Consider the following 22,715-nt stretch of genomic DNA (forward strand, 5'->3'; position numbering starts at 1 on the left):
TCTGTATGATGTTTCCTCCAGTGGCCCACTCCAGCTCTCTCCTCTCACTCTTGACGGGGTTCGTCTATCCCCTGAGTTTTTCTGTCAGATAAGTCTAGTAAATGGACGAGGGGCTGATTTATTGTTGATTTATTAAGCACTGTGATGTTAAAAAAGAAAAAAGAGACCATATATAGGAAGTATTTTACAGTGATGGTTTAGATTTAGGTTTATTGTCCCAAACCTTGTGAAAATACAATACATAATTGCTGCTGTATTTACTCCTTAAATAGCCTACAACAATAAAACGATGCGTACAAAGCTGGACACAGCAGCCGAGACAGTCCAAATATAAATGGGGAGATCCTGAAGTAGAAGAAGAAGGCAGTGTGGCAGCAGGCAGACTTAAATGCCGCCTCTATAATGTATGCAATGATGAAAACGACTGCAGCCTGCCTCCGCCTGCATGGATATTGAGAGGATATAAATAGCCGGGCCTGGGTGAGTGTGCGCTGAGGCTGGAACCACAGCACACACAGCTCAAACAATAAGCTGTCACCACTACCCTTCCTCCCCTCTGCTTTCTCCAGTCCAGCAGCCTCCCTGAGCTCCAGAGGGGGGAGGAGGGGGAGGTCTCTCTCCCTCTTCCTTTCTTTCTTCCACTTCCTGCCTCCCTGCTTCTGTAATCTGTCATCAGTGGCGAGCCCGAGCCTGTCACTTGTTACGTCAGAGAGGCAGACAGGAGGCCTGCCTGTCTGCCTGCCTGCCTGCCTGCCCGTCTGTCTGTCTGTGGTGGGAGAGGTTTCTCTGTCACGCTGCTCTGTTTTTCCTTCAGTTAGATAAAAATAGGGGGCGACGGCTGTGGATTAGACACGCACATGACTCCTTTGCTCTGCTGCAAAGAAAGGATGTGATTTGTTTTTTGTTGGGTTTTTTTCTTCTCTTCCTCCTCTTGCTCAGTTCAGAACCCCAGCCGGCCTCCTCGGTGCTCTCTGTTGGTAATCCAGATCACGTGTTTCTAACACATTCAGACCGATTCAAGCCATCACGTCTTGTTACCCTGTTAGAACAGCGGTCCTGGTCCTGGGGGCCCTCTGCCCTGTTGGTGTAAAATGTTTTAGATCAGCTGGCCATCGAGCTCTGTGTTAGAGGGAGGGTGTTCAGTAAAGTAATCTATTTACAAAAGTGAAGGTCATTAGCTTAAATCTCCAAGCCATGTGGTGAGTCTTGGATTTCTCTCCTCCCTCAACGACGGCATGAAATCCTTGAGCAAGGCACTTGCGAGGCTGGTTGGTGTTGGACGTCTGTGGCTGTGCTGTGCATCCTTTTAAAGTCAAATAAATGTTTTAAAGGCCGCAAAACAGCCTCAGCCCATAAGACTGCACCCGTCTCTCTGTTGCTGCTGCTGCTGAGCCGAGGAGAAGAGTTTCTGTGGCACAGTGAAAACGGCACCACAGCTAAAAAAAAAAAAAAGAAAGGTGAAGATGGCTCCGAACGCTTCATGTGGCAGATGGCGAAGGCAGGCACACAGTTGCAATGATTGAGTAAGCCGCAGTCTCTGTTAGCTTCCTTTTGCTCCACGATCTTCTCCTCTATTATTTACCATCACGGGCAGCCCTCTCCTGTCTCTCTGCTCTACTCAGATTTGTACCAAAATACTTCTACTGCTAGTTTCCTCTCTGGTATTCCCTCAGCCATCTCTTTCAGGAGCAAGAATCGATGCAGCTCTTTTTTTCGTTCACGAGTTTGTATTTAGTAATACGTTTCTAATCTCTGTTGGTTTGATTTGTGGTAAACTGTTCCTGCGGGCTAAATCACAGCCACAGCATGTGCTCAAGGACTGTTGTCAACATTGATTTTGATTACCACTCCAGCACATGTTCTCTGAGGGACGTCTTTTTAAGTTGCATAACGGCTCGTCCCTGCTCGGCAGCAAATCTACACTCAGATTTGTCTAAATATTGCTTTTTGTGCTGAATACCTGCGAGATCAACGTGCTTAATCATCAATGCAGGGATCATGTGAAAATAACGCCATAAAATAGGCTGCTCAGTGATTTGTAGAAGAGCCTTCAGTGATATCTACCCTGAGGGAAGGGAAAGCTCACACGGTGTAAATGATATGACAACACTGTCACAAATTCCTACCATCTTATCATATATATCAGAATATCAGCCAGACCAACGTGTAAATATAAGATTAAGTGTTAACCAGCTGAATGATATGTTGTTAAGCTCCCTTATCTGAAATGTCTCAAATATAGTAGCATTAAATCAGGTCACTGCGTTGAGTAAAATGAGTTGAGACTGGCAGCACTTGTGCCCTGAGGTGGGGGCACAGCGGAGGGGGCCGGCAGATGGATGTGAGGGAAGGATACCTGAGTGTGAGGCCGCTCTTCGCTCCTCAGACGTCAGGTTACAGACATACGGCGATATAGTCTCTTTTAATGGCACAGGTGCAGTGCTTCTTTGCTTAGCGTAACGGTCTCCATTTTGTTCTCTCTGGGCGTCACTCTAACAGAGATCCAGACAGCAGGAAGGGCCTGGCTTAGCGCTTGTTTGCATTTGTTTTCATCGTTTGTAGGCATCAGTCTTTTCTTTGTTTGCTCCACAGTAGAAACCGCTAACTGTCCACGCTAGCAGAGGCTGGAGAAAACCGCTTAAAGGGCTGTGTGAGAGAGAGCTGGACAGCCGACAGGACAGAGACTTGGATGATATTGGACAGAACCAGGTGTAAAGCAGCAGTGGATGTGCACCTCACATTGACAGGTGCAGAGAAAGAAGACTTCAGTGAAACAACCGTGTCACTCTTCGTCTCAGAAGAGTTGTGATTAGGGATGTCTCTCCGTATTTATTGCTGATATCAAATCTGATCCGATCTGATCTGACACACTGAAATAACAGCTGTAGACCACCGAATCTAAAGCACTTTTCACAAACTACTTGATCCAAATGCTGAGCTGCTTGAAGCCAAATGCAACGTCCACATGATTTAAGTTTCTAAGTTTATTGATCACCATCAACAATCATTCTGACCGGTGAAAGGTGGCGTTCAGTGCCGGCTAAAACAGCTGCCAAGTCAGTGCTATTAGCAAAGCTACGTCTGCAAAACAAAGGGAGAGGAGTCATTCACCAGTGTGCCCACATAATATCTCACACACACACACACATTCTAATTTTGACTTGGATATGCATTGAAATGTGCTCATTTAAGGATTCATTTCAGCCCAAACCAGTCCTGTAAAATATGCCTCTATCAGCCCCGGTAGGTGGTGCAGCACCAGAATGGAAATGTCTTTGAAATGCCACCTAGTTTTGATAGCAAGAGCACTGTTGGGTTTATCTTCTACAAGAGGGAGAAACTGTGTTGTCCTGTGGTTTTGGCCTCATCGCTGCACTGCACACTGTCTTCGTCATGTGGCCACTGAGGCTTGGGGAGGCCCAGCAGTGACTGCCCTCTGTGGTGGGAGACCGCTCATCCAGAAGGAAAGGACATGAAGACCTTCTCTCTGCTCCAACTCACTGCTGCTGCTCTAAGCTTTTTTTCACCTTGTTTTCACTCCTGTAATCTGCTCCTTATCAGGCGGTTATGCGCTTCTCTCTCGATCAGCGCCGATCACGGGTCTTATCGGATCAATTGACTGGACCCAAAACCTCAGACAGGTCTAGGATCTTGGGGCTCAGGTGGACCTGCCTCTACATGCCTGTGTGTGTCTCGGTGTGTAGGTGGGATGAGAGATCAACAGGTTGTTGTGTTGGGATTCTTGCAGCATGCTGAGTTTAATGAAGAAACTTTGAGAGGTCGTCTGTGATTTCTCACTTATCTCACTCACACTTATTGGTGGGCCTTCTAAATTTCCTTTGATCAGGTCTGAACAGCAGAGCAGGTGAAGGGTTTATCCTGTAATTAACAGGTAACAGCACATCACCTTCTCTAGACACCCGTGCTGTTATGTGCTCAAAATTTGTCTGCACTGCAAATGTGAACCAGCGACGGAGGTCAAATGCAAACTGTGTAGAATATCAAACATGAGGACAGACGCTAAACTGTATAACCTCACTTTTCTACACACGGCTGTATTTGCATATGTCACAAGCGGAGGCATCATGTTTGTTCCCTGTGTGCCACAGACACCTCCCGATTCGCCTCCCGTGTTCATCATTAGCTGTTGCAGACAGGCCCGCTTTCACGTACTTTACATACGGGGAAATGCGATGCAGCCACGAGTCATTTGTTGTTGACGGCTCCGTGCCGTCCCCTCTGCAGAGCCTTCAGCGCTGTGTTGAGTGTTTTCTGTGAGCTTTTACAGTATATTTGCATTCACAGTAGGTCACATTTACATATTTCCCCCTCCCGTTTCTTTTGCTGCCGGTGCACTTTACCATACAAACTTTGAGCCTAAGTCAAGATTGGATAGCCAGAGCTGCTCTGTACGTGTACAGGTGATGCTGTTGGGCTGATCCATGTGTACCTCTGTATATATACTGTACCAGTTTCGTTGTAGGTGAACTGTGGTTGTGTTGGAGGGAAGTGTAACTGGTGTCCAGGCCTGTCAGCTGTAGCCAAGCAGTCGCAGACAGGTGTGTACATAAAGCAGATGTTTGTGTCTGGTTCTGCACCTGCAGTCACCTCAACACGCTTCTTCCTTCACACTGTTCTGATTTATACCTCACAGGATATCAGCCATGAACTAGATATGACATGCCCTCAGCATTTTAAAAAGTAGATATGTCCTAATTTAGAAAGGCAGTGTTCCTAAAGAGCCAACACACAGCTGCGTTATGACAAATGTGAAAACATGTAGTGTTGTGTATAGTCCTCTCTTGTGTGCTGTTACTTCATTAGCCAGAGTTGGGATTTGATGGGAATGTTGTTTACTGGTTCTGGTGAGTATAATGCCGTCCTTTTGTAGAGTGTGACGGGAGCTGTTGTTTAGTGCTGGCTCAGTAAACTGAATTTCCCTCAGGACAATATATGACATCCTGACTGAATCACACACACATCTGGGCCAAGCTCGCAGGTCACCCCAAGTAAAAAGCAGACTTCTCTAACCTCTGGTGGACGCCATGGGACTTTAATCTGTGGCCTGCTTGGAGCAGCCTTCTGTTTACGTAACCTGAGGCTTTGCTGCAGAAGTTTTAGAGACTGACAACAGCAGTCTCAGCTCTTTCTGGTGATTTCTGCTCAAGCTTTTATTTATTTAGAGAGAGAGCTGACGGAGCAACAAGCAGCCCAACATTATCCCAGTTACTTGCACGTGGACGGTGTCCAGCACAAACAGTGGTGTGATTCTTGGGTTGAGTGCCGGCTACTAAGAGCTGGATTAGAGTGTAACTTAGAAGTTTGGGGTCGTACATTGTTCATACTGAAGCAAAAGTATGTAAATGGAGGGTTCTGAAGACCATCGAGACACAAATCTGCTCCAGTGACGGGGAACCGACGGCCTGTTTTGCGGCAGTGCTAGTCATCATCTTCGTCTGGACCGTCACTGGATCGAGTCAGTCTCTCATGTAGCGTCAGAGCAGCTTCGATGTTTTTGGTTTGTGTCTTTTATAAAAGCGTAAAATGAAGTCTAAATTGAAACGAGCCACAACTAAAGAAAGCAAACAGAAGCAAAATGTCAAACTAATACGACAAGCAGAGACCCAAATGTATCAGACGAACTACAGCGTACATTTCACATTTATCAATTTAACGGTTACTGTGTGATTATCTATAATTTAAATAATCTTTTAGCTGTTCTGTTTTTCTTCTTTTAACACAGCAAAGCATCTGACTGATGTTTCCCCCCTGACATGGTACTGCAGTGATCCTTTCTTCACTGCCGTCTCAGCAGAGGTGGAAGAGACATGAGATATGATTTGCTTTCCAACACCTTTGAGGAGACTTGTCTTCACGGAGGCCTGGAGCCTCTGAGTACAGACACAGACGTGCCACTGGGTGTCTTTTGGCTGCTCTATGCTGTGGTGCTGTGTGATAAAGTGAGCAGCACAGTGGCAGGATTGTGGATGTTGGTGCAGAAACAAAAGTTAACAATCCTTTGTTCTTGGACTATAATACATTTGTCTTGAAGGAGTTTGTCTTGGAGGCACAGTGCAGTGAAATACTGATGTGGTTAAACAGTCATACAGACATAAAGTAGACTGTAGACGAGCAACAGGACTGCTCACTTTATTAACCGTGTAGGTTCAGTTCCAGCGCAGTAGGTTACAGCCAAGGTTAACATGGAGAACTAAAACTAAAAAGCAAAAACATTGTAGTTAACTGAAATAAAGATTTAGAAAAAGAAAAGCAACTCAAACACTATTGTGCACTTAAAAAACAGACTAAACTAAAATAAAAATCTACAGGAAAAGTCTTTATTTTTAGTCTTTGTCAGTTTGGTCAAGCGTGTGGACACAGACAGCCTGAGGAGGCGTTGGTGCATCTGTCTGTTGATACTGGGATGTCTACATGACTGGGAGTCAGCTGCCTTCTATTGTAAAATCAACTCTGAACCTTTTCCATCTGCCACAGACAAATAAATTCCCCCCAGATTATAATACAACACTAAAACTGAAACTGATGGAAACTAAACATTTTCAAACAAATGAAATCTAATGAAAATACTAAACTGTAATAATTCTGGTTGCAGCTGTAAATCTTGAGCACAAAGACGATACCAGTTGTTATAAATGGCAGAGACTCCACTTAGAGTCATGAGGCCCGTTAAAGGAAACAGCAGAGCTGCTCTCGGTGATATAACGGCGGCCTTTGATGAAGCACCTCCCACTGTGTTGCCATGATGCGTCACCAGCAGCTCCTGCTGCACAAAGGGACAAAAGTAGGAGCAGGAGAGGAGAAGGAAGTGACTTCCTGTGGTGTTTGATATGTCTGATAGCTGGACTGAACTGGAGTGGTAAATGTACAGTTTGATGTGTGACCTTTTGAAGAAGTAATCCACTGCTGTAAAGATGGTCTTTTGGCTATCTCTGCAGCTGAAACGCTAATAGAAGTAGTCCCAGATGTCTGATTCCAGCATTTAACTGTTAAAATTGTTTTCTTATGGCAGGCAGATAGAAAATGTTCAAGTACAATCTGTATTTTGAAGAGCAGGGTCCGCCGGACGACACGCTGGAGCTCTGAGAACAGGCAGCACGGATGAAGGCTGAACGTTGTTCATTTGCATGTACTATTGTAATGATACAAAGCCATGTACTGTAGTCATGCTGTTTATTAAGTGTTGGCATCAGGCTCTCAGCTGCTCCTTGATCATGGCTAGAGCACAAATTAAAAGGCCGCGTTCAGACCTACTGTAGCATTTCGTCAGCCATGCAAGGCTCCTGATTGAATGGGCAAATGAACGCAGGGCAGCATCGGTACAAAGGAAGGAAGCGCTCTGTGTCCAAACCAAGCCAATCCAGTTAATGCGAGCACACACACCAGCTAGAATACCTTCCACCGTGTAGCACTGCTGATTCTCTGTTGATATGTGGAGCACCGTGACAGACAAGCTTTCATAGCTGCAGCAGTAACTTTCCAGAGTTGTAAAATCCTGTTTCAAGGGGTATAAACTGCTGTGCAGCGTGTTGTTGAAGCTTAACAAGCCTTCCTGGTTCGCATTTCAACTTCTGACGGTACCGGTAGCAGCGAGCCTAAACACACGCTGCTTGCTTTTTTTATTTGATGCAGTGCCGCTGTCGGTCTGAACCCAGTCGTAGGTTTCTACACACCTGGTGGAGGAGTGCTACACACCTTCTTCTCAGCATCAGACATGTATGTTGGTGCAATGCATTTATTTTCAGTATGGGAACCTCACTCCTTTTATGTCAGTGAAGTGCTGGTACCACAGCGCACACAGTGGCACTGCTCTGCGCTCTGCTATCGGAAAATAAATTGAGGAAGAAGTCTTTTGACTCACTGCCTCTACGAGCACCACTTGACTAGCGTCAGGAGAGCGATGTGATGCTGAGGCTCTTGAATAGCTTGAAGGCATTCCTCAGCACTGGAGAGCGATAAGAATAGCGCTCCCTTGTCTCTGCTCTATTGGCCAGCTAGTGTGGCTGTGGGTTGGTGAGCCGTGCTGCTCTGGTTCAGCAGCGCTGCTCTAGACGTAAAGAATGGCAAAGGGAAAGGAGCCGGTGCCCTCTGGGTGCAGACGAGCAGCCTGGCCGTGGATATATTTGGCTCCGCCAGTTTGCATACGGATCTGCAATGGTCTACAATTAGGCTGCTTCCTGTTTCAGCACAGGATATGGCAGCGCTGTGAGGCTGGGCTATAGGTGCTCTCAGGGAGCATGCTAGCTGTTAGCCAGGCTAACTGTGTAGCTTTAGAGCCACAAACGACTGGCTGATGCTCAGTGGACAAAGTGGTACTTTCCATGAAACCCGCTGAATCGTAGGGAAAGCTTCGGACTCTTATCAGACATGCAGTGGAAACCAAAGGGAGGGAAGTGTTAAAGAACACTTTTAGCCAGGATAATGTGTGATCCGATGGTTTGTGGTGCTTTGTTCTCTGTGTCCATTCATCTACTCTGACATGACTCTGTTCAGAGTGGTGACCAGAGCACCCGTGGACTCCAACCACTGCCCCTCCCCTCAGTCCGAGCTCTGGAAAATATGCGTCAGCTACTTCCTCCTCCTCCCTCCCCATGTCAACTTCCTGTTCTCCGGGCTGGTCGGAAGTGGGATGCTTTGAACGGCGGCTACTGCAGGAGGACTTATTGAGTTATGGCTCCACCTTTAAGCTTGTAGTGTGTAGTATGCTGCCACTGATGTACCATCGTCTCTGATCAATCAGAGACGATGGTCGCAGACATTTCTCTTTTATCTGAAGGGCTGTGTCGCCACACACACACACACCCAACACATTCTTTTACCCACTTTCAGCCACACACTTGCTCTTCTAGTCACACACAACCATCCACACTTGGTCTCTTTTTAGGTCCATCTCTTGTGTTGGTGTTAAAGGGTCAGTTTGGATCCAACACAATATTTGTGTAACACATAACAACAGCTCAAAGCAGCTCCTGTGTTCTGTGAGGTAAAGTTACTGTTACTGATATAACGGCTAAACCAACAGGATCTTCCAGGTCTCTCTCTGTAGGGATCCTTTCCATGATGCTGTCACACACTTAGAATTACGATCTGATTACCAGTGGGTAAAACAAGCACTTTTAGTGGACCTACTTTGATTGGGCAGAGATGCCCCAAAGGATTACGTTGCAGCCACTGCAGCCTGTTTTGCGGCTGCAGACTGGACCAATTTTGAACCCAAATATGTGAAAAAATAGGGCACAGGTTTAAAAATACCAAAGTTATCCTTTAAAGGCATGTTAAATGTACCACTGGCGTTCCTGAACTGAAGAACAGTGACTTTATTATGCTGGAGCCAGAGCACCTGTTTAACTATTCCACATTTTTACAATCTTATTTACTCCTCAGGTCCGGTCTCCAGCCACCTTTTCTTAGCAAGCGTGTGTCTCTTTATTTCAGCATGAAGGGAATCAAACCCTCGTACATTAAGCTGCACTGATGGTCATGGTTCCCTTACTTGAAGAATTATGTGCCATGAAATGGACTTGGCTATACCGCTGGTGTAGAGAGGGTTGTAATGATAACGTCAAGTCTTCTGTTTATGTCGGCTATTCCACCAAACTCAAAATCTGATGACCAAACTTTTGAAATGGCTGCTCTCGTGCCTGTGGAGGAAGCTGTGGCTGTTGAGTTGTGCTTCAGTGTGAGTGGCTTCCTGTGACATGCATCTGTCCGTGTTAGCAGCGTTTACACCTATCAAGGTGTTAAACTATGGACGGTAATGACCAGTGTCAGCTGAGGTCTTAAAACTACAGCCGCTCTCGCTCACTTCTTACAGACAAATCAGTAATTCTCTGCACTCCAGGGAGAGCGTGCCAGTTTGTAGCTCATATATTTTAGGCTATAGAATAAAGAGATTGTTGGATGTGTTGTTGATTCCTTGCTTTTGTTCTTCCAGCTCTGATGGTACAAGCTAAACAGTGACCGCTTCCTGCCTGAGGACACCTGCTGCCCAACTCCCTTCATCATGTCTGGGATGCACGTAAGTGAAGCACACGTTTTTTTCCTTCACAGTTACCTACCCAGTGTACAGGCAGGCACCTTTTAACCACCACCCCATCTCTGTTTTCACATACGAGGAGTTACTCAGGGTGACTTTTGGCTACTGCTGCTGTTGGCCTCTTGGCAGCCATGGCAGTATGTTGAGGTTCATCCTCACAGGGTCTTAGTGTCTTAGTGACACTTGAACTAAATAATACAACAAGAAACCTTCTCTTTCTTAAATTTGGCTTTTACCTGGTATTCTGGTTGTTTTTATCAGTGTTGTTTAATATGGATCCACTCTACAGAGAAACACTGCGACACACTTGATCTGGAGCTGCTCAAGATGGTTTTCACTGTTGATCATCTATTTCTTTCTTGTTATCAAAGTACTAATGTCAGCGCTGAGAACAAAGTTACACACTGAAGAATTTCTTAATTGTTTAGTTCTGCCTCTTTAGTGTCGCCTGTAACTCTGACTGAAGCTTTCCAATTAGCACTTAGCTCGATCCGCTCCCACTTCACTCGCATGAGTCACACTCTCTGCTACTTTGTGGATAAGGCTTCATATTAATGAGGTAGTAGTTAAAGGTAAATGTTGAAGCAGCTTTAAATAATGAGTATTTCATTCAAACCTACTATCGAAAAACCAAAAGATATCCAGTTCATAATGAAATGGGACAAATTAAGGCAAGAAATCCTCTCATTGGAGAAGCTGGTGATTAATTTCATCTGAGCTGATTAATCAACTAATAGTTTCAGCAGGATGTGGCTCTTTTCCAGCATTCGATGAGCGTAAAGCACCAGCCACCACAGATACTGAGGGGTTATGGGGAAGAGATGCACCTCGTAGTCGTCCTGCTCTGCCGTAATCCCTCCTCGTTCACTGAGACTGTGACTGAATAAGGGCCGACTACTGTGCACATGAACACACAGGGGAATGTGTTGAAGACGCAGAGGTGCTGAAATACACCGTATCTGTAGTAACGTGTTAATGCACATGGCTGGTGCACCGAACATCCATCAGCGTGCCGGGGCTCAGTTTTAGTGGTTTCACATTACCTGGCTGTCTCAGTGGTTTGACTAATGCTTCTCAAGTGCCAGCTTCAGAGTCGGATTACTCTCACTCCTGCATTATAATCTGCCTTCACATGTCCTTATTGATCCAGGTTGTTTTTATCCGTCACACCACAGTGCTTCACCACAGTCGGGGGAACATTTTCAAATTTAAATTCAAGAAGACCGAGGCGAGATCCAGCTAAACACACTGAAGTGTCATCACGTAAAATAAGAGAATTTCTTTCTTATGCCTTGTTTCTTTTTCATGTTTTATCATGTTTTCAACAGCCTGAACAGAAAACCTGTGTGTATGTGGTTCATAGCAACATAAATGTGTGTTAGATTGAGGTGATTCTGTTGCTACAACCACATGGTGGGTTTATGTAGGTCAGCAGGTCACAGGAGGTTGTTGACGCAGAATATTTTTAGGGGCAGCACTGTGACCTGTTGGTAATCTAACCAATCTGTGACCAAAAGGTCAAAGATTCAGAAGATTATTATCAGCATTCACCACTGGGGAATAAAACCCTTCAGCAGGCACAACAGATCCCAACACAACCGAACAATCAGTGGCACTCTGCTGTTAGGGAGCACACACAGGGAAAACCCATCTTCAGGTTATAGGCTGCATTTTAAATGACTAAAGATCCTCGAGGAAATTTCCCAGCAATTCATTCTATCCAGCAAAAGCAATTAAGTGATTAATAAATTAGGTGCTTCAGCTGACGTGACTTTGTGGAAATTAATAACAGCGGAGAATAAAGGGTTTTCGGTATCTTCACTTCTCTCAGTCACAGTCGGCACCAGAGGTCCAGACTCGCTCTGTCGCTCTGTCTGAGACGGCTTCAGATACGTTGGTGTGTGATGTGTGCTGTGAGGAATAAAGCAGCTCGTACATGGACCTAAACTGGCTCGCTCACACCTGCTGCTGCTGCTTTGTACTCCGGCTCTCTCATTTCATCTCATTCACTGTGCCGAGGTGTGCTTTTGATCACACAGCTGTACTGATCTAATACAAAGCATCTGTGTTCCTTCTGCCATTTACATTTGGATTGTAGCATGTAGCTGCCACCGTTACAGCTTTTAGAGTGACTGACAATGAGTACAAGGAACCTTTCAAGAAATATTAGATCATGTTCCAGAGACAATCTCTCAGAGAAAGAACGGATTCTTTTAGTGCTTAACAGACGCTGCACGCCCACACCAAGTAGTAGGGGAAGGTTGTCCACCTGTGTGCCGCCTTATATTACTTTCTAGAGATGCTGCAGACGGCCCTCTGCCTGCTGGGACGTCCTCAGCCCTGAACAGGCCGGCAGTAGTGCAGAGTCAAAGTGTTTATTCAGCTCTCTAAGGCTTCACAATGTTGTTGAAGAAAACTTTATCTGAGAGGGTGTTCTGCTCTAATGGATGAAATTGCTTTTACCCTCCATTATTTTGTGTATTCAGCCTTCTCGTTGTGTCCAATAAGCAGCAGTAACAAGACGGAGCTGAAGCTAAATCAAAATTACATTTACTTTTCCTACAAATAACAATGAACAGTATCTACTGTGATGAACTGAGCTGTTGCTAATTCACTTTATTCCACATAACTGAATGAAGCAGCAGTAAAATTCAGTCGTGTTGGAGACACGAAACTCCTAAAGTCCCGCTAAGGTTAACTAGTGTAGCTGCTCTTAGTAGCTCCCATCTCACCTTCTAACTCCAGTAGAAATCACTCTGATTGTCTCCAGTTCATATTCAGGTTGAAATCAATATTACCACCCCAGAAACACAGAGATACTTCGTTTCCATCGCACATAACCTGAAGATGAGTCCAAGTCTGCAGTATCTGTATTTTAAGGCATAAAATGAAGCCCCTTACAGCCTGTTTGTTAGTTTCACTGTTTACCAACCAGCCTGTGACCAGCCAGCGGTAATAATGTCGTATTAATATGCCTCTAGCCATGTTAAATTATACGTCTTTGTTCTAATAATAATTTGTGTGAACACAGTTCAGCTACTAAACTGACTTTCACCACGGACTACTGATTGACCGACCAGTGATCACTGACTAATGGCGGCTCTCCTCTGTCCTGTGTGACGTAGGCACCATGGTCGACTGGCACAGAGTGTGTAGCCAAGTACAACTTCCAGACCGCCAACGAACAGGACCTGCCGTTCTGTAAAGGAGACGTACTGACCATCATCGGAGTCACCAGGGTAAGTAGGCAGCAGTTGGAAGCGTTGTGTGTGTTTTACTAAAGATGACCTCAAAGCTGCCGTCATGGCCTCCTGATTATTAGAGAAGGGCTGAGTTATGATCGTTTTAAGAGGTTCCAGTGTTTGTTTCCCCAGTTAGTGAGCGTGTAGTGAATTAACAAGTCTCCGGAAGTGAAGGTAAAACCATGTGCCACACTAACATTTTTATTTATGGTCCAGACACCAACTTACATTAATGATTACAGACTGAACGGAGGCTGGCCACTGCAAATTTCAGTTCATGCCAGGAATTATGGGTGGTGATGGGTGTTAATGACAACACTGTATTTATTGTAACGTTGACTGGAGAACTGTTGGACACTGTGGAGGAAATAATTAGCAGCCAGTAGCAGCTTACAACAACACATAGAACTTATTTGGGCTACAGTGTCTATGTAGAATTTATATGTGACTCCTGTTTTAAGGGTTATTCATGTTTTTTGTATTTCATTTCAAGTTAAATCATCAACCAGTATGAATGAAGTTTATCGGATACTAAAACACAACCAAAAACATCCTAATCCATTTAGTGCTGACGATCAGAGCGACCATGAGGTGGCAACATGTGCTCTTTGCTGCCAAAGGCAGGAAACAAACAAGGAGCTCCATGAAGTCGGCTTGCTCGACATGTCAGTGAACGTTAATCCATCAAATAACTTTGTAGCCTCAGGCAGTGAGTTTCCTTTTATCTAAAGGCCCTTTCTAGCTTCTTCTGGTGCTTCACATGTAACTACTAATGCCCACAAATATCTAAACCAGAAGTGCTAAAGTGGAGAGATGTTTCAGAAACTGGGCTTTTTGTCAGGCTGACAGTTTACTTTCTCAGATTTGATTGATTTCATAATTGTTTTCCTTGATTTTTGTGCTTCTACCGTGAATAAGCAGGCTACGCTGTTTTTGATTTGTTTTAATTTGTACCTTACAGACAGAATGAACCTCTCATTGCCCATGGCCATGACCACTTGACTTGTGGCCTGGTGCTAATGGTTAAGTATTTATGAAGACTTGATGATGATGTGATATACGATCGGGAGTCTGCACCTGGTGTCTTATTTTGAAAATGTCTCTTGGCTGCCCCCGTGTTTGACCTCCTGCTTCATTTGCTCTGTGCTGCTTGACATGGCCATACAGCGGCTTCCGTCAAAAACAGGCTCATGTTTTTACCGGAGCAGAGCTGAGAGGCGCTTCTGAAGCACTGCGGCACTTCTGAGTATTTTATAAGAGGCTGCGATCAGCTCCGGAGCCGCTTCTGAGCCGTGCGGTGGAATCAAGCCGTTAGCCCACAGCTTCGCTAGTGCCAGCAACTACTACCAAACCGCCGAGTGTGTGCACAGAGCAACATGAGGGACAGGAATGCTCCTCACCTCTAGAGTTACCTGGTAGCACACCTGAAGGTTATTGTGTTATTGTGTGTTTCTCTGTGTCAGGATCCAAACTGGTACAGAGCGAGGAACACCGTGGGCAGAGAGGGCACCATCCCGGCCAACTATGTCCAGAAAAGGGAAGGAGTCAAGTCAGGAGGGAAACTCAGTCTTATGCCGTAAGTAACACAGGAGAAAGTGTCTGTGTGTGTGTGTGTGTGTGTGTGTGTGTGTGTGTGTGTGTGTGTTTTCTTTCTTGAATGTGTATTTAGGAACACAGTCAAACATTATGTTTAGTCTTTGTTGTGCTCCTTGCATGTTATTGTGTGAGTTTTACAAGTCAAGAATGAAATGCATTTTGAAGCACTGTTAGACGTGTGTGTTTTTTTCTATAATAGATAACTGGAGATTGTTAACAGAACTGAAATCTTACATTTAGAAAGAACATTCTAGAGAAATGATGATGCTTAATGCCAGTGTGTGATGCCGGTGTAGGACTATGACAGTATGCAGCAGCAATCTGCCTGTCAGTGGATCAAACAAGCTCTTTTAGTGGACCTACTGTGATCAGGTGCAGTTGTCCCAAAGGATCACGTTGCAGCCATTGCAGCCCGTTTGGTGGCTGCTGGCTGAGGTGATCTACTGGACCAGTTCCAACACTTTCACTACCTACCAGTCACTCAGACACCAGGATGTGGACAAAAGTACTGGATCTCTCTCTCCTGAAGTTTGTGCTGAAGTTGTTCCTCGCTCACGTCTGTTTCCCTGCAGCGAGGGAAAATGCAGTGTTGATTTCAAAAGTCAGGCAAAGCATCAAAAGATGGAAATTCCATGTCTTGCAGTGTTTTGGTTTGTACTGTGTCTTCTGTTGTCTGTGTCTGGCTGCCACAGAGGCCAGGACCAGCTGTGCACTACATTTGAATCAGGCTCTTTGAAACAGCAGCTATTTCAAAAAAAGAGGAAAACATAACGAGGCGCATATGCAAATGAAACGAGACGGGAAAGCCAAGAGCATACAGGCTGCTACAGAAACATAGCTATGAGATGTTGTCATCCAAAGCGTTTGTGTGTATCCCTCAAGTGATAATAAACAAGTATATCAACATCACAGATTAGTGGAACACGAGGAAATGTAGGATTATGGAGAACAGGGTTGTGGTTCTCCTGGGAGAAGTGACGCAGTGTGAGGATCAGACCGTCGGGCTCTCGTAGGCCTGGTAGTGTTTAGTTCAGCAGAGGTGGTGGCGTGTCACCGCAGCATCAGCAGGAAACATTCAAATAGACGTCTGACCCGCTTTGTCCCACTTCATTAAGTGATGCTGAAAGCTTTGACCTCTCCTGTTGCCACCACTCATCCTACCTGTCCACGCCATTCTGAGCGTGGTCATAGGGTCAGTGTGTGTGTGTGTGTGTGTGTGTGTGTTTTCTGATTTATCGTTTTTATTGGGCTGGAATACGCCAGTTGTTTCCCAGAGCTCATGGTGACACCTCTAATTGTCTTGTTTGTTTGATCAGCAGTTCAAAAACCAAAGACATTAAATGTGTGGTCATTTCTGCTTGAAAAGTAAATCCATTAATAATCAGTTCCACAATTATTCAATTTTCAAACTAGTGACTGATTAATTTTTTGTTGATCAAGTAACGGGGGAATCCAGCGTGGCCGTTGCATTGGCGTCCTGTCGTCCTGTCAGCAGCAGCTCCTGGGAGCTGATTGGACAGCGGTCGGCTGACCTTCTCCAGACCGACCGACAGCAGAAAGTACTGAGCCACAGACGTTTTCATGTCAGCTCTGTGGGAAGAAATCAGTGTTGGTATGCAGCCTGTTTTCTGCTGGTAAACAAATACTGATCAATCAATGGAGAGGCAGTTAATAACCGTTAACAGTGGAATATTTGTGGGGTTTGAACAGCTGTCTGCACTAAACACCACAGAAATAGACACAAAATATGGAGGGTCTCACAGAATCCAAGTGGATTCATCAAATGGAAGCGTTTCTATTCTGTGAGGCGTTCGAGTGACTGACATGCTTGTAAAAACACTTCCTATGGAGTCTGACAACCAGTCGGCTCTCCACTTCAGTACGGCTGCTTTTCTCATCATAGTTCCTCATTAATGTTTTTATTTATGGATACGAGAACAGAAGAGATCTTTACTGTAAGTTGATGACTTCAGTCAGCACTGCAGAACAAGTCAGCTGTCACTAGTTTCATTTTGATTTCAGTGAAGAAATGAGTAGACTCCCAAATATTTAGCATGCTGACATTTGAAGCTGACCTCACATCCTTACTGCTGCCTTTGGGGTTATAGAGTTTTAAGTCATCAGAAGTCGTCCTTCTATTAGCTGTAACCGTTGGGGACGTGATGATTTTGTTGTGAATCGCTAACAGATGTCTCAGAGAGGACCTCTCCCTCTCCTGCGGGTTACATAAGGGTTCAGCTGTGGTCTTCTGTCCCTGTGCTCAGTCTGGCCGATTGATACTCCGCAGCAGATACAGTCCTCGCCCCCCCCCCTTCACTGCTATCAGCCAACAGCTCGGCCTCTCTGCTGCCCCCAAGTGGCAGACATCTGCCACACACCACAGCGCCACCCTAAAGACGGCTACTTCCTCCTTCCCCGTTTTCCCCACCAAGCTGTTTACCGCATTTCTCTGCCTGTTTTATTTCCGTATGATGTAATGCAGGAAAACTGCCGTTGATTACCTCGGACAGAACAGCTAGTGTGTGTCCACCAAAAGGCCATGTGTGTCCCTGGGCCGTCCGCACTTGGCGCCTGCTCTCGGATTAGTGGGAGTTAAGGAGCTGCTGTCCATCGGAGAAGCTGCCTGCGCTGATCTAATCAACTCAACCCATATTAAGCTGCTTTGCCACAAGAGCCTCTGCTGTCTGAGGAGGCCGAGTAGGAAGAGGAGGGGGAGGAGGAAGCTAGAGTGACGGAGGAAGCTACGGGAAAATGGGCTAAATCAATTATGGCTGTTGATTACCACCCATTCATCAGCCAAGACGGATAGAGTGACCCTGTGGGTTGCTGCTGTTTGCAGCTGCGATGAACTTTGACACGAGGAGTGACATAAATCGATTGGATACGGTGGACGAAGGGTGGTGTGTTTCAGCCCAGGACCGCAGCTCCACACAGGCAGAGGAGAAGCAGTGTTAAAAGTCTGAATTCTTACTATAAGGACTTCTTCTTCCTGTAGCTGTATTTTACCTTGAAATCTTAGATATATAACACTTAACCCCACACGCAGCACAGTCCAGACACTTCAGGCTGCACCGTCTAGTAAATCGCCTCAGCCGACAGCCAATAGAACGGATTTCATTGTGTCTTCAGTGTTTTAAAGAGTTAGTTTGTTTGTGTTATTGCGTGTTACACAAATGTTGTGACGAATTCAAACGAACCAGCAGCAGAGCAGCAGCTCCTGTGTCCTCAGAGCTAAAATCCCTGTTTTAGTGAATGTAGTCTGGTGTGTGTGCTGTTTGTGGTTAAACCAAAAGGATCTTCCAGGTCTCTCTCTGTAGGGATCCTTTCCATGATGCTGTCACACACTTAGAATAACACTCTGAGCCTGTCAGTGGATCAAACAAGCTCTTCTAGTGGACCTACTGTGATCAGGTGCAGTATTACGCTGCAGCCCATGTCGTTGCTGCCAGTTGATGAGATGTACCTGACCAGTTACAAAACTTATTGTACCCACTGGTCAAAATATGTGAATATAAAATGGGGCCCAGGTTTGATTATACTGAAGTTTTCACAGGATTCTCCGTATGTTCCCAATATGATGGAAACACAGATGAAGCTCAAACCCAGGATAATAGTGTGCATGTAAACACGCTCCCTGTAATGCAGCTGTCTAATCCATTCATCAGTTGCCTATGGATGTATCCCCCAGGCCATATGGTCAGGGTGAAGCAGGGTCATACGGTGACCTTCTAAATACACACCCCAGAGCTTTAATTGTTTTCCAGCAGAACGGCTCTTAGCTCAGCAGAAGCCTGGGTTTTGTCTTTCTTTATGACTCTTCCCGTGTGTGTTGACTGGTCGGTCTGTCTCTCTGCCCCCCCCCCCTGGCCTCAGTCAGGAGAGGGTGACTTGTTTCTGTCCCACCACCTTGTCTGAGCAGGTTTTGCATTTTCCTGTTATTGCCGTGCCTGTGTTTCAGTTTCCGACTCTGCCTCAGGCTTCTGGTGTGTTTGTGAGCACCACGTTTCCTGTTGTTTGGGTTCAGGTGCTTTCTCACTCCCCTCCCCTGCCTCGCTCAGGCAGAACTGACTGGAAGTGCTCGAGTGTTTCACTTCTCATTTCAGAGGAGTGGAAGTGGATCTTTGTGTGTGGTTGAAGATGCAAACTAGCTCAATGACTTGTCTGTGTGTGTGTGTGTGTGTGTGTAAGCAGTACAGGTAACGTTTTTTTTTGTTTTTTTTTTATCTCATCTTCTTCCCGTCTTCCCTCCTTGCAGCTGGTTTCATGGGAAGATAACTCGGGAGCAGGCCGAGCGGCTCCTCTACCCTCCGGAGACGGGCTTGTTCCTGGTGAGGGAGAGCACCAACTATCCCGGCGATTACACCCTGTGTGTCAGCTGCGATGGCAAGGTGGAGCACTACCGCATCATCTACCACAACGGCAAGCTCACCATCGACGAGGAGGAGTACTTTGAGAACCTCATGCAGCTGGTTGAGGTGATTATCTTTCATCTTTACAGGATCCCTGTGTACGATGGAGAGGATAATTGGCCTGTTGTTATCCGAGCCAATTGACCACTGACATTCTGTCCATGAATGTCACTCTTGTTTCATGTCGTGATGCTTCTTCTCTCCGGAGAGACGAGGAGAAGTAAGGCAGCGTTCTCAGGCTGTGATCTCTGCCCTGAAACAGCCGCTGTGGCACACAACTAGAATATAGATCCATAAACCTCAGGCCACATCGGAGTCTCTCCAGGAAGCAGCCAGTCACCTTACCGATAAATCTATCGGAAACTATTTTGATAAGTTATTAGGGCTGAACCGAATGCAAGGAAGCTGCTACAGCTGCCATTGTAAACAACGTCCAAATCAATATTCAAATGCTGGATTAAAGTGCTCATTTATTGGAACTATAATGTAGTATAGTACTTCAGTAAAGTCTCCAAATCAACTTAACTGTGGTGCATTAAGTCACAGCCGAGGATTTGCTGCTGTGTTTTTGTCTTACTTGATAGTAAACTATAAGTATTTAGAGGATATGGATTGTTTTTTGGATAAAACATGCTTGTGTTTGTGGCACTCAACAAACAATCAAGTTAATAATGTGCAGATTCATCAGTAATTGCAAAACAATCATGATTTGGAGCCTTAAACGTGAAGCAAGGTTTTTATTTACTGACTAAATCCTCAGCCGCCCACCCGTGGTTCATATCTCAGCTTTCTGTTTGTAGTTATGATGTCACCATTAAGAGCCTCTCATTTTGATGCCAGTAATGTACAAAAAGTTAAATCTAGTTGCATAGTGATTAACCATGCAGCAGTATGATTATATAACTCATAAACACAAGGAACACACACACACACACACACTCACTCAGTGGCCTCATGGAGTTTTCCTGAAAATCAGACTCCAGTACATGTTCTCGTTCTTCAAAAAGCCGTGTGATCCTCTCGCTCCCCGCCTTTTTATCTGAAAGCCGGTTCAGGGGAAGGACAGAGTGAAGAGGGGAAGACAGGAGGCATGATGGGAGGCAGGGGGGAGAGGGGCCTTTCATCCTGTCAGATAAAGAGAGGAGCTGGATTGGCGGCTATCACACTTTTAATTGGACCTCATCTCCTTGCCTCGCGGGGTGTTGGAAGTGGACGACAGGAATGTGCCAGCTGGCACCGAGACCACCTACATCCCTGCTGCATTCTTGTTATCAGCCACCCACAATCTCTCTCTCTCGCTCTACCCTCCCCTCTCTCTCTCTCTCTCTCGCTCTTGTTCACACCCTCCAGGCTTGGTTCTGCCTCCACTTCCTTTCTCCACCTCCCTCCCTCCCTCCCTCTGTATCTCTTTGTGCTCCCTTGCGTATACCTGGCATATTGCTTTCTTTCCTCCTCTCTTTGTTATCCATCTCAGCCTTACTTTCCTTCCCCTCTCTCTCTCTCTCCATCTCCATGTCTCTATCTCTCTACATCTTTCTCCTCTCCTCTCCTCTGCCTGTGCTCCCCTGTGTATTCTCCTTCTCTCTATAATAGCCTATGAGAGGATTCCTCACATTCTTGTGTGTTTTTCCTGCTTGCTCACTGTTCTCCTGCTCCTGTCACAGCAGGCGTCTCTCTCACACACACACACACACACACACACACACACACACACACACACACAGACGTAGCATATACACACTACATGCATAAATATATACCAGTAGTCCCAAAACCTCCTCTCTGTCAATCAGCACACCCACAGGGATGACAGTGTCAGTAAATGAAACAAAGATGGCTCCGTTTGGTATTTACAAGGGTGTAACAGCACCGTGAAAGTATTTTCAGCTGCAGTGCCCATTTTGTATTTTTACCCTTAATTACACCCCTGTGTGTTAGTTACGTACGGGAAGGTTTTGAATTATCCATCAACATCGTGTATTAAAATGTGAATATGTATTAAAAGACTATTTAAATAATGGTTGTGTTTAACAAGCAGTACTCGGTTTAGTGTACGTTCTCCAGGATGATACAGAAAAGACTGCACATAAGATAAATGTTATTCCTGCATCACGGAGGAGCCTGAAGGAAATCTGAATGTGTGTGTGTATACTGTACATGTATGTTACTCCTCATTTGCCGCTGCTCCTGTGAGCCTCTGTGCTGAATAATGTCGTTGAGCCTCCTTCACCATGCTGCCCCCTGGTGGTTGTCATGGTAACCGGCACCGTTATGGCCTGTTGGCCGTGCTGCAGTTGTATAACATTGATTTGTAGGTGGGATAGCTTCTCCTTTTGCTGCTTTTCTGACTGTGTCGGCCTCGCAGCAGTGTGTCGGTCTCACACTTTGCTTCTTTGTCTGTCTCAGATTTGGATTTCAAATGTTCTTCCTCACATCAGTAGAATATCGTCTTCATGAGGTTTGACATTGACAAGGTTGGGGTTGGTTTGCCGTGTTTCCGGGGGTCACAGGTCACATGTGTTGACCCCTCTGACACCCACACAGTCCTCCTGTGCTGCAGGGTCCCTTCACACCTCCAGCACAGGAGCTACTGCAGAGCCTTTCCCAGACGCCTCACACACTCAGTCTTCAGCAGAGAGCCGTTGATTTCAGATGACTGATCTCGTCACTGCGGTCGGCGCGTGATTACAGCTGTGTTTATTCTGTTCGTGGTTATGTGGAGTTAGTTTTCTGTGATATTCTGACCATCAGAGGAGCTGGAGCTGTGGTTACATGGACAATATCTCTTCACGCTAACTGGAATCATCCTGATTAGAGATTCCAGCTCAACTGTTTACATGGGAGCTAAATAAAGCACCTCAGATAGCTGATAAACATCTGATGAGATGTGTGTTCACATGTCCCGAAGCACTGTGAAGCGCGTTATCTGCTGGGAAAATATCACAAAGACGGCCCTGTTACCCCCTCGTGGGGCAAATGTCCACAAAAAGAACTGAAATAGTCCACCCAGTGAGAAACAATCAGAGCAAGCGTTTACATGGTTATTGATATTTTTCTGTTGAATGTATTATCAAAGGTTTACACGTCCCCTCTCACCCCGACTACACATCTCCTCCAATCAGGGTCCAACTGCACAGCTTTTATTTAACTTAAGAAGTTCTTAGTAGTATTAGTAGTTATGTTTCATCATCTTTGTTTTCTGTGAATATAATCCTGTTCCATATTTGGTTTTTAACTTTCAGTACTTTCCGTGTTCTGTGCTTCTGCTTCCTTGTTTTCCTTCTGTTTATTGTACAAGCCACCAAACAGTGTAGTGTAAAAGTTAGGAGGCAATGATCCTGGACTGGACTGTTAATTCTGATTATCAGTGGACTAACGCAGCTGCTGAAAACTCGTCAGTAAAAGTTCTCTTAC

At 45.5% G+C, this 22,715-nt stretch overlaps 1 protein-coding gene across 1 annotated transcript in view; it reads left to right on the forward strand.

Annotated features, from left to right (window-relative positions):
- Nucleotides 1-22,715, forward strand: part of LOC139203004 (tyrosine-protein kinase CSK) — a 41,772-nt gene that overhangs the window by 13,614 nt on the left and 5,443 nt on the right. The window contains exons 2-5 of the mRNA XM_070832637.1: nt 9,953-10,036; nt 13,180-13,293; nt 14,760-14,872; nt 19,148-19,367. Of these exons, the coding sequence (XP_070688738.1) occupies nt 10,022-10,036; nt 13,180-13,293; nt 14,760-14,872; nt 19,148-19,367 (462 nt within the window). The 5' untranslated portion in view covers nt 9,953-10,021. The remainder of the gene's footprint in view (nt 1-9,952; nt 10,037-13,179; nt 13,294-14,759; nt 14,873-19,147; nt 19,368-22,715) is intronic.

This window comes from Pempheris klunzingeri, chromosome 1, assembly GCF_042242105.1.
Source record: "Pempheris klunzingeri isolate RE-2024b chromosome 1, fPemKlu1.hap1, whole genome shotgun sequence".
Taxonomy (NCBI): domain Eukaryota; kingdom Metazoa; phylum Chordata; class Actinopteri; order Acropomatiformes; family Pempheridae; genus Pempheris; species Pempheris klunzingeri.